Below are 12,142 nucleotides of genomic sequence, written 5' to 3' on the forward strand. Positions count from 1 at the left end.
GAGTTTTAGAGTCCTCCAACGAGGATTGAAGCGGAGCTGTACCTGGGAAACTGTCCAGCCTGCACCGCGACCATCTCCGGTGTAAGTAAATAATCTTTTCAATCAACCATTACGCCTCCGTGACTGATTCTAGCTCGAGCGTACTACTCCACCCCGCGACTTTTCTCCGGCCCCGCATGCCCGGGCTGCCGGCCACAGCCTGCGTGCACACAGATGGGCCCGGCTCGCGCCCGGCGAGGATGGGACCGGGAGCCGGCCCGCACACTGTCCACCACATGAAAGATCATTGTGAGAACCCTCCTAAACCATCTCCTTCCACTTGTTGAAGAGCTCCTCCCAGAATCTCAGTGTGGGTTTAGAGCATCAACAAACTTTTCTACATGGCCTTCTTTGACCTCACAAAAGCATTCAACTCTGTCAACTGAGAAGCACTGTGGAGGATCTTCCTGAAGTATAGATGTCCACCAAAATTCATCAGATTCTTTACCTGCTTCATGATGGTATGAGAGTGGTGGTTCTCAGTAACCAATCTATCACAAATCCTTTTGAGGTTAAGACAGGAGTTAAGCAAGGCTGCATCACTGCTCCAACACTCTTCTCAATATTCTTTACCGCAATGCTACAGCTGACCACCAACAAGCTTCCAAATGGATGGTCTAGCTGTGGAACTAAACTACCAAAAGGGATGGTCAGCCGACCCCGAGCCAAAACCAGGACCACCCCAACCTCAATCATCGAGCTCCAGTACACTGATGATACTGTAGTGTTGCACTAACTTAGAAGCAAACCTTCAGGCAATCATTGACATCTTTACTGAGACAAGAAAATGAAACTTACATTTAACATTCAGAAGCCCAAGGTCCTCCAGCAACAAACTCTTAACGAGTAGTTCCCAGCTCTAGTAATTCAGATTCATGGTGAGACTGTAGAATGTTAAGTATTTCCTGTACTTCAAAAGCTCTCTCTTGCAGAAGGCTGATATCAACAAAGAAACCCAACATAGCCTCAAATGCGTAAGTGCAGCCTCCAGATGTCTGAGGAAATGGGCATTTGAAGATTGTGATATTAGATTAAAAACCAGGCTCCTGGTTTATCAAGCAGTTGTGATCCCCACCTTACTGTACAGAGGTGAGATGTGGACAACGTACAGGAGACACTGCACAAGAGTCTGTCAATTCCAGATAGATCTCATCAGCCATCTTCTGATCTACAGATAAGACAGTCGTGGAAGACAATCATCCTCATCTGCGAGGGATCGCCAATGATGATGATGATGATGATGATGATGATGATGATGAGTGACAGCTGTATAATGTTGGATCAGTTGGTTGAACAACCTTGTGTACCAAAGCAGAGTTCCACATGTCCCTTCCGACCCTAACGTCTATGAATCTATGTCCATATTCACGATTCCCAGTGCCTGAGTGAGCCATTAGTCACCTTGTAATGACAAATCTGCAGTATGCTTAATCATTTTGATTTAAAATGAAGAAAAACAGGAGCATCTGATTAACTTACTTCTCATACATGTGCACAGGCTTTACAGGATTCCCAGAAGAGAGTTGGGATGACCTCTTCCCACTGGGGCATTATAGTCTTCTGAAGCACAAGACATAATTATAGTAGATATATCCCATATAATTATTATTGGTGGAACTCAGTTATTCCTATTTTCTATCTGTTATCTTTATTCTTTCTAACTATTGTATCTTTCAAAATATAGCAGAAATAGGGAGGATGCCTGGTTGGAAATGCTGGATCCTTTATTAGGAATGCAACAGGTCTTTATAAGCAATATATATCTTTATATTTGCTAAAACCTGGGCCCTTGACAATACTGGGAAGCTGCTCCGGAGCTACATCTTAACAAGGAATATGAAATGCCTATTACTGATATATAGCAATTAGCTAAATAGCATCTGGGAAATGGCAGAAAAGACCTGGGGACAGTCATCATCACCTTGAGGGCCCTCATAGGAAAAAAAATTCTCTAAATTTGGCCCAGTCCTGGAAAGTTCTGAGACCCTCTAATTCATATTTAAGTCAATGGGAAATCTGGTTGCTCATTGCCTTTCAGGGGAAGTCCTATTTAATAACATTAAATCACTCTGAGACTGTTCTTTTTTCTTCTTTTTTTTGCAGAGTTAGCTACAGCATTTTGTAAGGGGAATAGTACAGTAGTTTGAGGTGACAAGGGAGGGTACTTGGCCTAACAACCAGCTGCTTTGTCATACTTAATTGCTTACGTAATTAGTTAACTGAAATTCAGAGCATCTGCTCCATGGAAAATTCCAATACTTCAAAATGTCCTTTTGTCCCAAATTGGAATGAAAAGTCAATATTTAAAACATTATTATGATATTTTTAATTCACAGAAACATCAAAAGAGATGTACTGCACCATTTGCTTCAGTAAAGCTAAAACACTGTTTCTCATTTTGCTATAATATACCACATTTATTCAGTACTACCCTAAGTCTCCTCCTCCTTCCACTCTCCCTGAGTCAGATGTATAAACTTGCTTCAGGAAGCCTGAATGAAGAAAAAAAGATTTTTTCTGAGTCTTACCTGCTATGATACCAGCTCACTCAAGGCTGAAAGCACTGGATTCAAGGAACAGGAGTGAAATCCCATCACTAGCATCACTGCTGCTTGGCCAACAGCTGTTGACAATTCAGCAGAAGCTGTGGGAGAGTTAAATCTGTAGCTGTTGCCCTGCAGCAAGAGGAGGGGAATGATGCTGATAACAGTAATCCACCCAATAGCATAATGAAGGGGAGGCAACTAGGATACTAGTCTTGGACATGGACCTTGAGTGGGGGCAAAAAAAGAGCAGTATTTAGGCTGACAGCTGCAGTACAGCCAATGACACTGTCCTGTGCTGTTGTTCAGGGAACTCAAGCACCCAGTTATGTCTCTGACTCTGCCCTTCTCCCTGCCCTGGGAAGGTTTAGCTTCAGGTAAACTGGTGCAGAGCCATCTTTCCTATGCCATCTTTCCAGTGTTCCCAAGCCTCCATTCTGGTGCAGAAATCAGTTTCCTCACTTAGAACATGTGTCCCAAGTTTGCATGGCTAATTTTCAGGAAAAAAGATACTTATGGTATGCAAATAAATACAGCATTGATTATATTACCAATATATTACATTAAAAAAAAAATCAGCATTGAAACATGCATAAAACATTTTGATCATTTGCAACAAAAGCTTTTGATGAAATCAAGACATTCATTCAAAACATTTAAATCTTTTGGAATCAGCATTTTCTAATGGAAAAGCATTAATGTGGAAAATCTGCTTTAAGTAATATATCTTATAAAAACAGTATTATGAAGGAAGGAATCTGACCTTCCTTTACAATGCTGTTATGATAATACTAACAAAATATCTGACTGTGGCTAGTATCACTTCAGTATTAAGACTTATTATACAGTTCTTATAATGAGGTAAGACCATTTATCAAATAATGGACTCCAAGAAATTGAGTTGCCCTAGATAACTAGATTCTGGGCTCATTGATGACACCTGGCAATCTCTTTCATACTTAAAACATGCCATCAGCCAGAGTAACTGCACGCATTGTGTTATCACTTACATGTCATGTATTAGCAGTTCTTGCCTGGGAGTCTTTGTTCAGCTGGTGATGTATGTAGATGATACAGTGTGACAAACATCTGTCTCTGCAAGCTACACAGAGAAGTAGTAGAAAAGGTTATCCCTTGTCTACCCTGGGGGATTTCCAGCTGGTGCCAGATAGGGCTTTCAGGCAGAAATAACATTAAATGGTGCCTTGCATCCTCAGAGAGTTTACTGAAACCAGAAGGCCATGCTCAGATGAGCAGACTCAAAAACAGAAAGAGCGCGGATTTTTCTATATCTATTTAATCTGCCTTAAAGGCCACCATCCTCTTCACAAAGGTCTCCGAAATGAAGTCCCAAGTCTGCCTTTTCACCAGATTTCTTTATAAAGCCTATTGACTCTCTACGCCATCTCTGGAACTCTTTTTTGCTATTTATCTTGACCCCTCGCCTGTGACGAGCTTGTGGTTTATAAAACGTCCTTTTTTTTCTTGGGTATCTTGCACTTGAATTTTGTATTGTGTCTTGACACCACGGGGAAAGGAAACCTGCCAGACTGAGAGAAAGGGGGAGCGGGGACAGTTCCACCCACTAAGGGGATGCAGGAAGTAGAGAAAATAATCATTTTCCTATTTTAACAACTTAAAGTAGAAGCAGCAAAATGTGCGTGTCTGTTCCAACAATTCGTGCATGAAAATCTTTTTCAGCGTATGGCACTCTTGACCTTATAGTGTTGCTTCTATCAGAAGGAACAGGAAAAGCTGGCAAGGGCAAGGGGCCTTTGAGCAGAACAAACCCCAAGGTGCCAGGAGCTCCCTCTGCAGCGGTGACTGGGGCAAGCACAGGTGCCCTCTTTCCTGACCCGCTCCCATCAGGAGCACCCCCCTCTAGGGCTAGAAAGCTCAGGGATCCCCTGCCCTGCTCTCTCTCCCCAAGGCGGCTGGTGGCAGGCAGCAGGAGATGCCACATCGCCTCTGGTTTTCCCCCTGCTCTGGTCAACTTTGCCAGAGGCTGCTCTCAGGGCAAGCCCTGCCCCTGGCCACCCCCATCCATCAGCTGGTGTCAGAGATGGACAGAGGCAGCGCTGCCTAGTCCCATCCCCCCTCCGGGTTTTTTTTCCCCTCCTTCCTCCCAGCCCCCTCTGTTTGCTTCTCCTCCTCCCCCTGCCTTGTGACACGGAGAGGGAGAGGGAGAGAGAAGGGTTCTTCCCTGGCAGCTCCTCTCTGCCGCCGCTGCAGTCATGGCTGCGGAGGGGGTGGAGGAGGGGTCCCCGCTGCTCTCGGCGCCCAGCTCCGGCAGCGTCACCCCGACCGCGCCTCCCTATCTGCCCGACGGCAGCCCCCGAGGTAAGGCCCGCGGAGGGGCTCCTCGCGCCCCGCACTGCAGGGCCCGCGGCGGGGAGAGGCAGGACCATGAGTTTGCAAGGCGCTGCCTCTGCAGCCATCGGGCTGGGCTGGGCTGGGCTGGGGGCGCCTCCTTGCCGTGCCCTTGAGGGGCTCCCGGGCAGCGCCGGCCCCGGCTGCCTTCCCGGGGGGGACGGGGCAAGCCCTGCCCGCCCTACCCGCCCGCAGCGGGCTTCACCCCGTGACGTTCCCCAGCCTCCAAGGCCGGGGCCGGGGTCCGGGTCCTGCCTGGCCTTGAGATTTCCCTCTTGCTCCAGCCCATTGTTCACTCAGAGTCATGCTGCTCGGCGGCCCGGCCTCGCCTCCTGTGGCCCCAGCTCGTCTCTCTTTCTCTCCTAGAATTGCGGAAAAGCTGCGGAACAACAGGTAGTGCTGACGGAAAGGAAGGGCAGCGTGGATCCCCTAATTCACATGGGAAGTAAAAAATAAACAAAAAAACCCAACAAAAAAAATCCAGAGTGGTTCCCAGCTGCAGAACAAGCTGGGACCCGTTTATTTACAGTCACCACTTCACATGTTAAAGCTCTAATTATTGGGCTTGAGTCTTCCCCTTAATTACAGCAGGCATAAACACAAAGAACAGTTAATTGTCGCTAACCAGACTTCTTAGGGGGAGCTCGGGGGTACAGAACTGGGACTGCTGCAAGGATTTCCGAAAGAAGTCAAGTGGAGCAAAGTGGGGAAATGCTCAGAAATCCCCATCTAATCTCCACTGCTTATCAAAGCCTTGTACCAGTGGACACCAGGTGGTGGAATGCTACTTTGGTGGGCAGACTGGTACCAAGCAGCAGCAGCTGTGCAGCCTGGAGTGGCTATTTAACAGACATCACTGTGAGTGTCATGTGACAAGACATATTTTTAAAAAGCAAGGCTTATGTGCTAGTCTATTTGTGACTCAAATTCATGTTGTGGTTCTCTTATTTTATCTTATAGGTATGGGGAAAGTGGCCCATTAAGGTCTGTTCAGTGGTAGGGATTTAGGTTTTAGTACTTAAGAAAGCCACCCAAACTTGGAGCTAAGAATATTAGTACAGTTAAATTTTGAATATGTGGTGACAAAAACCCTCCACTTCGTATGTTTTGTATTATTTTGGTTTTGGGCTAGGTAAAGCTTTTGAACAAAGCAGAGTGCCGGAAAAAGCTCAGACTGTTAAGGCTAAATAAGATTTGTTCAGCTTTAGTAGGAGCGTTTCAAATACAAGATTCCACTCCTGCTCTCAGTGCCTTCCAAGGAAGCAGAATTGCATCCTAACTTTCTCATTTGTTACGAGATGGGTAACATCCAGTTTTCCTGAATAACAAACAATAGCGAGAGCTAAAACAATATGCGATTTACACAGGAATATATGGTAGATGGGACTCTAAATGAAAATGGATAAATGCTACCAGCAAACAAGTTTGTATTTAGTTTGATCCATTGGTGATGCATAGATGGTGCATGTGGGTGCACCACATGCACCCCTGAGATTGGCCATGCACCTCCTGAAAGCACCAACCTTGAAACTGGGAATGCACTTCAAGTTTCACCACTGGCTCAGTGATTGACTGCTGGGGGACCCCTCCTCCCCCTGGTTGGTGATCAGTCACTGGGCCCCCACCCCAGTCAGTGAGCTGGTGCCTTCCCCCCCCCCCCCCACGGGCTTGGGAGGCACCACGTGCCCCGTGCCTCCCCCCCCCCCCCAACGGACTTGGAAGGCACCAGTTGCCCATGGTCTGATCTTTAAGCTGAAAGAAAATGGGGTTCTTTTCTTACTAGATATATGGTAATAACAGAGCTCTGCTAATGCTCTGGGAACATACTCACAATCACCTGACATTTTGAATAGCACAGGCCAGTACCAGGCCCAAACCAGAGGTCTCGGGTATTAGATTTAAGGTGGAATTTAATTATGTAGGATTACCTGCATAGGAGGAAGTTCTGAATAGAAGGCTATTCCTAACCATTTTAGAAACCAATATATATATATTTTTTTAAAGAATAAGAATTCTTATGTTCAATGGCTTTTTTTTTTTTTTAAGTATTCATTATTCTCTGTGTGTGTCTCTACACCAGATTATTTTGAAAATCAGATTATTAATTATGTAATGGGGATGATTCAGTGCAGTGACTCAGGCTTGAACCCAGGTATAAGCTTGTGATGTAGCACTTGGCTCTGATTTACCTTATTCCTAATAATATTGACTGTTGAAATGGAGAAAAAAACAAAATGCTTATAGCTTTCAGGTTCACAAGAACCCAGCCAATAACTTGGTATATGTGCATGTTCTGTTCAAGACAGGGTCTGGAACTTGAATTCAAATGACTGCATGATATTAACAACTCTGTGTTCTCCCACAGAAGAGGTGCAGAGTCCCTGTGAATAGGGTTCTTTTGCCCACCAAAGAAGTACTTGGAACAACAATTTTGTATGCCTTGCAGTTTATAAAAGTTGCTTGTAAATGTAGTAGTAGAGTGGGGTTATAGCCATGATGGTCCAGGAATTATGTGAGGCAAGGATTTTTTAAGGTAATATCTTTTTATTGGACCAACCGCATAGCTCCATCTCAACTATGCAGTTAGTCTAACAGAAGATATTGCCCTAAGAAATCCTTGCTTCCCTTTATTTACAAGGGCACATTAACTCATACTCGCAGAATAAAATAAAGGAAGAATACAAGTTTCCTGACACACATTACATAAACTGACTGTATAGTTTCCTAGTTTTTGCCTCTGTCAGTCAGTTACTTGTAAGAAGGTTGTCTGCTAGTTGCAATGGAACTGTACAGTATGTACAGCTAGCATCAACGAGAGAAGGGAGAAGTTGTTTTTTGCCCTAGCTGGAGATCACGTCCTCTTCCCTGCCCAGGCAGGCCTGGGGAAGTCCTATGTCAAATGTGACCCTATCCCCTCAGAATCCCCATATAAATTTGATAACCTTCCTCTTGGCTCCTGTGCAGTTTCCAGGGTTCAGTACACTATCCATGTGTGGATCTAGGATTTTGCAAAAGCGGGTGCAGATGGCATGGTGCAGCAACACAATACACATTTTTCTCCAGTTAAAGAGAAGCTACAAGATGTACTAATATGCTGTGGGGCCCACAGCTATAGTATTTAGTTTAAGGTCAAAGCAGAACTCAATACAACTTTATTGGCGTATGCAGTTATTTGCTAGATACTATATCAAGTTAAAAAAATTAGAACAAACTAGGCAAAAAGGTAGTGTTTTATTAGTCCTGTAGTCATTATAGTTAAGTGTACATTTCTTATTTAGAATGATGATACAAAACCTAGCCTTCTGAAGTATCTTGACAGTGCATCCAACACTTCACTCTTATTCATTTCCACACCTGAGTTAAGGTTTTTAGCTAGAACTAAAAGCAGTATGCAGGCCTGTGAAATAGGGGAGAGAGGTTATCAGGAATAGCTAACCGAAAGCAAAGAAGAAGAAAGGGTAACTGCAGAACTGGTGCCTAAATACCTGGGCTATGAGTTCATAGATTCATAGATGTTAGGGTCAGAAGGGACCTCAATAGATCGTCGAGTCCGACCCCCTGCATAGGCAGGAAATAGTGCTGGGTCTAGATGACCCCAGCTAGATGCCTATCTAAGTTGAGTTCTAATAAGCTACAGTACCCAACCTATGTACTTCCTTAAACTACAAAGGACTCTGGCTTTTAGGGCTAGTATTACTTTCCCAATGGGGAGAGAGCTTTTTCCTTATTGCCCTCCGTGTATTTTGGGTCCTAGTAGCTTGTTCTTACCTGGGCTAATGAGCTATGTTAAGTGTTTGTATTTTGGGAATGACTTAATTTTGTTACCAAGAGAGGTTTTGAAGAGGAAGAGCTGCTTCTTTCTTATTAAGGAGTCTGTAGCTGCTTACATACTCCCAGGGTATGGTACATTGGAAGCACTAGACCTGCAGGGAACTTCTTTTCATACAAGCGGAAAGGTAGAATCTCTAAAGCGCATAGGATTGTGTTAGGGGTTTATCCCAGGTTTAATGTCCCAGAAGACCATGGCCTGTTAGGTAAAGGATTAGAAAAGTCTGAACTATATGCCACAGCAAGCAAATATTAGGCACGCGTGGTCCTCTGAAATAGGAGGAAGCAGCAAAGTATGCTCCTCAAAGAAGTGGCCTGGCAGCATGTCTATGCCAGAATGCAGGAATGCAAAGACATACTGTACAACCTGTTAGTGGCAGGAGTAAATATCTTCTCAGTTTTGTGAAGCGTGTTGGTTTAACAACATGGTTATTTTCCAGTACACACCAAGAGAAACCTTCTCCTGGACTGTACCCTTGGACAGCCAGGTTGCAGGGTCTGGACTATTACGTGATCCACCAGGAAGAGTCCACAGAGCAGTGGCTGGAGATGGGCTGCAGTTTGAGGTGCTGTGATTAAAGCAATAACTTATTTTCCCCAGAAGATTCTTCATTTACAATTTCCTTTTATAGGCCTGTGTCCCAGCCATCCAGTCTGACCAAGGAAATGTAGATTCAGTTCCCCTCGGGGATGGACTCTTAACAACTTTCAATGTCAGATATTCAGAAAGGCAAAGAGTGATAGGAGTGTCTCCTCATCTTCTTGGGGCTAACTATATTACAGGTTTCCCTTGCTTTTTGCAGGTTCTGTATATGTGAATTTGCTCTTATGCGATGACTGTTTTTACACCCCAAATTTGTTATATGCAAGGAAAATTCGTTATATGCTAGGTAAGTCTGTAGGGGAAGGGGCGGGGGGAGAGGTGCAGTGCAGCCCAGCGGCTGCAGGCAAGTGGCGTTGGCCTGTCCCGGGGCTGCGGCAGGGAGCAAAGCAGAGAGGACTGTCAGTGGGTGCAAGGTGCAGCTCTCGCTGCTACGTGCACCCCAGGCAGCCTGTGGGGCTGCACCAGGCTCTTCCCCGGGAGCACATGCCCCTGGATCTGTGCACGGGATGAGAGCAGGCTGCCACTGTGGGCTGGGTCTCGCAGCGGCACCAGGCTCTTCCCAGTGCTCAGGGCAGGCAGGCACCCCAAAATTTGCCGTAGCCCCCACAACCTTTTTTTTTTTTTTTTTAAGCTGTAACTATGATGATCTACTGAGGTTTTTCATGTTTCATAGTTTGTAGTGTCAGAAGGGACCTTGACAGATCATCAAGTCCAACCCCCTGCCATGGCAGGAAAGAGCACTGGGGTCAAATGACCCCAGCAAGGTGTTCATCTAGCCTCCTCTTAAAGACCCCCAAGGTAGGAGCCAGCACCACTTCTCTTGAAAGTTGGTTCCAGATCCTAGCCGCCCTGACTGTGAAGTAGCGCCTCCTGATGTTAAGTGTATGGATAGTAGAAAATATTTTTAAACTTCAGATTCCAAAATGTTTCGTCTGAATTTGATTTGTCATCTTGACTTGCGAGTTTATAGTATCTTTTAGCAGTAGATACTGTTATCTTCACATTCTTAGTATCTTTACCTATATCACAAAATGATAACTTACTCTGATGAATGTTTCTGGGAGGTTTTTTAGTCTAGAAACCAATCAATTTAAGAGTAAAAATATTGTAATGATCATTTGAAACATCCACAAGAGGTTATTAGTTCCTATAAGGGAAGTTATCAGAGGCTGAAAACATGGAAGTGAACATAGCTGAACTAATGAAACAACTGCTTTGGCTGTACACTTGTAAGTGGAGAATCTATATAACTCAGGGAAGTCACCCCAGAATTACTCCAGGGCATATGACAGGCTTACAGAAATTCTGTTCTTCTTTGACTTTTAGAGTCAAATTCTATTAGTGTTTTGGGTTGCTTTTTATGGACTACCAAAACTGAGGTTAACTGTTGGGCTTTGTGAGAGGATTGTTTTGTTTGGTTTTGTTATGGGGGGGATAGAGGGTGTCCAACATTTGGAGATGGGTTGGCATTCTTGTAGTACCTAACCTGCTTACGGTAATGGAGTAAAGAAAGGATGTGTTGTGGCTCCCCATGCCTAGAGAAACCTGGTAGAGCTAATGGTAGGCCTGTCAGCTGTGATGGTCATATTTTAATTTTTTTCTAGTAGCTATTCTTTTAAATGGGTATAAAATATGTCTGTTTTGGTTTCTCTGAGGAGCCAACAAAAGCTTCAGATGTGAGCTACTGTAGAGTTTGTCTTAGTGTGTCTTGGCTCTGTAACTTAAAGGGAGCTTTTCACATTTCATACCTGTTCTGGCTTTAGGCTTCAGTTATGTTTATTTTTTTTTCTACTCCTGAGTATATTTATGCAAATTAGTGTCTTAATAAAATAAGTGATTAAAGGTATTTATGAATGTTGTAGTATAAGACTCCTTGTATCATCTTCTGCCTACTGAAATTCTTTTTCATGTCTTATTGAATTGTAGCAGGGACGTGGTACCTTCTTCCTTTCTGTCTTCTGTAGAGAGTGGAAAAAGGGAAATCTGCTGGCTCAGCATGTTGTGGTTCCTTATTCCTCGTTTAAAGGAGCAATTTTAAATGACTAAAACTTTCCCTCTTGAAAAAGAAGCAAGAACCCCAAGATGATTCAGTGTGTTATTCCATTCACTCCATTCTTGCCAGGGCCAAATGTCACATAGTGTACTGCAAACTTCCACTGAGAGACCGTCATGATCCCCACAATATTTTGAGGCATTTGTGGGATATCACGCATGTTTTCTTGAGTTTGTTTTACTGATATGATGTGTTGTTTAATAGAAAAGCCAGTGTTATACTGTGATCATTTATGCTGCTTTTATCACTGTATGGATTATGTTATGCCATCTGCAGGTAATCTTTATGATTTTGGGACATAGTTTAATCCAAGGAATTGAGGAATGCATACCTAAAGAAAAGGGAGAAGGCAAAACTGTTAAGCATCTCTTGCCATTGTGTAATTAGGTGAAGATAAATTGCCACTCCCAAACACAGGCTTGAGGGGCTATTGTTGGGATGGGCCCCCAAGTTATTTTCTGCTTGTAACAGGAAAATTAACCCCACTATAATGAAAGCAGCTCAGAGAAATGGGCCATTAACTAAAAGAATTCCAGATGCCTCAGGAAAGAGACATTTCTGGGGATTCTTAGACTCACTAGCAATTGAGGTCATGCTGATGGGAGCAACTAGTTTGCAGGTATTTTTAGGGGCTATCTATGAGATAATCATGGTCTTTGGTGGGGGAGTCCAAGTGTCCGGTGGTCAAGGGTGGCTGGATCAGCA

The 12,142-nt window shown here is 44.2% G+C and overlaps 1 protein-coding gene across 5 annotated transcripts in view; it reads left to right on the forward strand.

Moving 5' to 3' along the window:
* Nucleotides 1–4,507: 4,507 nt before the first annotated feature.
* PIP4P2 (phosphatidylinositol-4,5-bisphosphate 4-phosphatase 2) overlaps nt 4,508–12,142 on the forward strand; it is a 52,943-nt gene continuing 45,308 nt past the window's right edge. For 3 of the 5 annotated variants that reach the window (XR_003096424.1, XR_003096425.1, XM_014525132.1), the window contains exons 1-2: nt 4,508–4,922; nt 5,319–5,345. Coding sequence is in view for 3 of the 5 variants with exons in the window: in XM_014525132.1 (XP_014380618.1) it covers nt 4,817–4,922; nt 5,319–5,345 (133 nt within the window). In the remaining 2 variants the exon portion in view is untranslated. The remainder of the gene's footprint in view (nt 4,923–5,318; nt 5,346–12,142) is intronic. The other 2 variants (XM_006034578.2, XM_025216577.1) reach the window with 1 other exon arrangement.

Source organism: Alligator sinensis, unplaced genomic scaffold (assembly GCF_000455745.1).
Source record: "Alligator sinensis unplaced genomic scaffold, ASM45574v1 scaffold946_1, whole genome shotgun sequence".
In the NCBI taxonomy this organism is placed as follows: domain Eukaryota; kingdom Metazoa; phylum Chordata; order Crocodylia; family Alligatoridae; genus Alligator; species Alligator sinensis.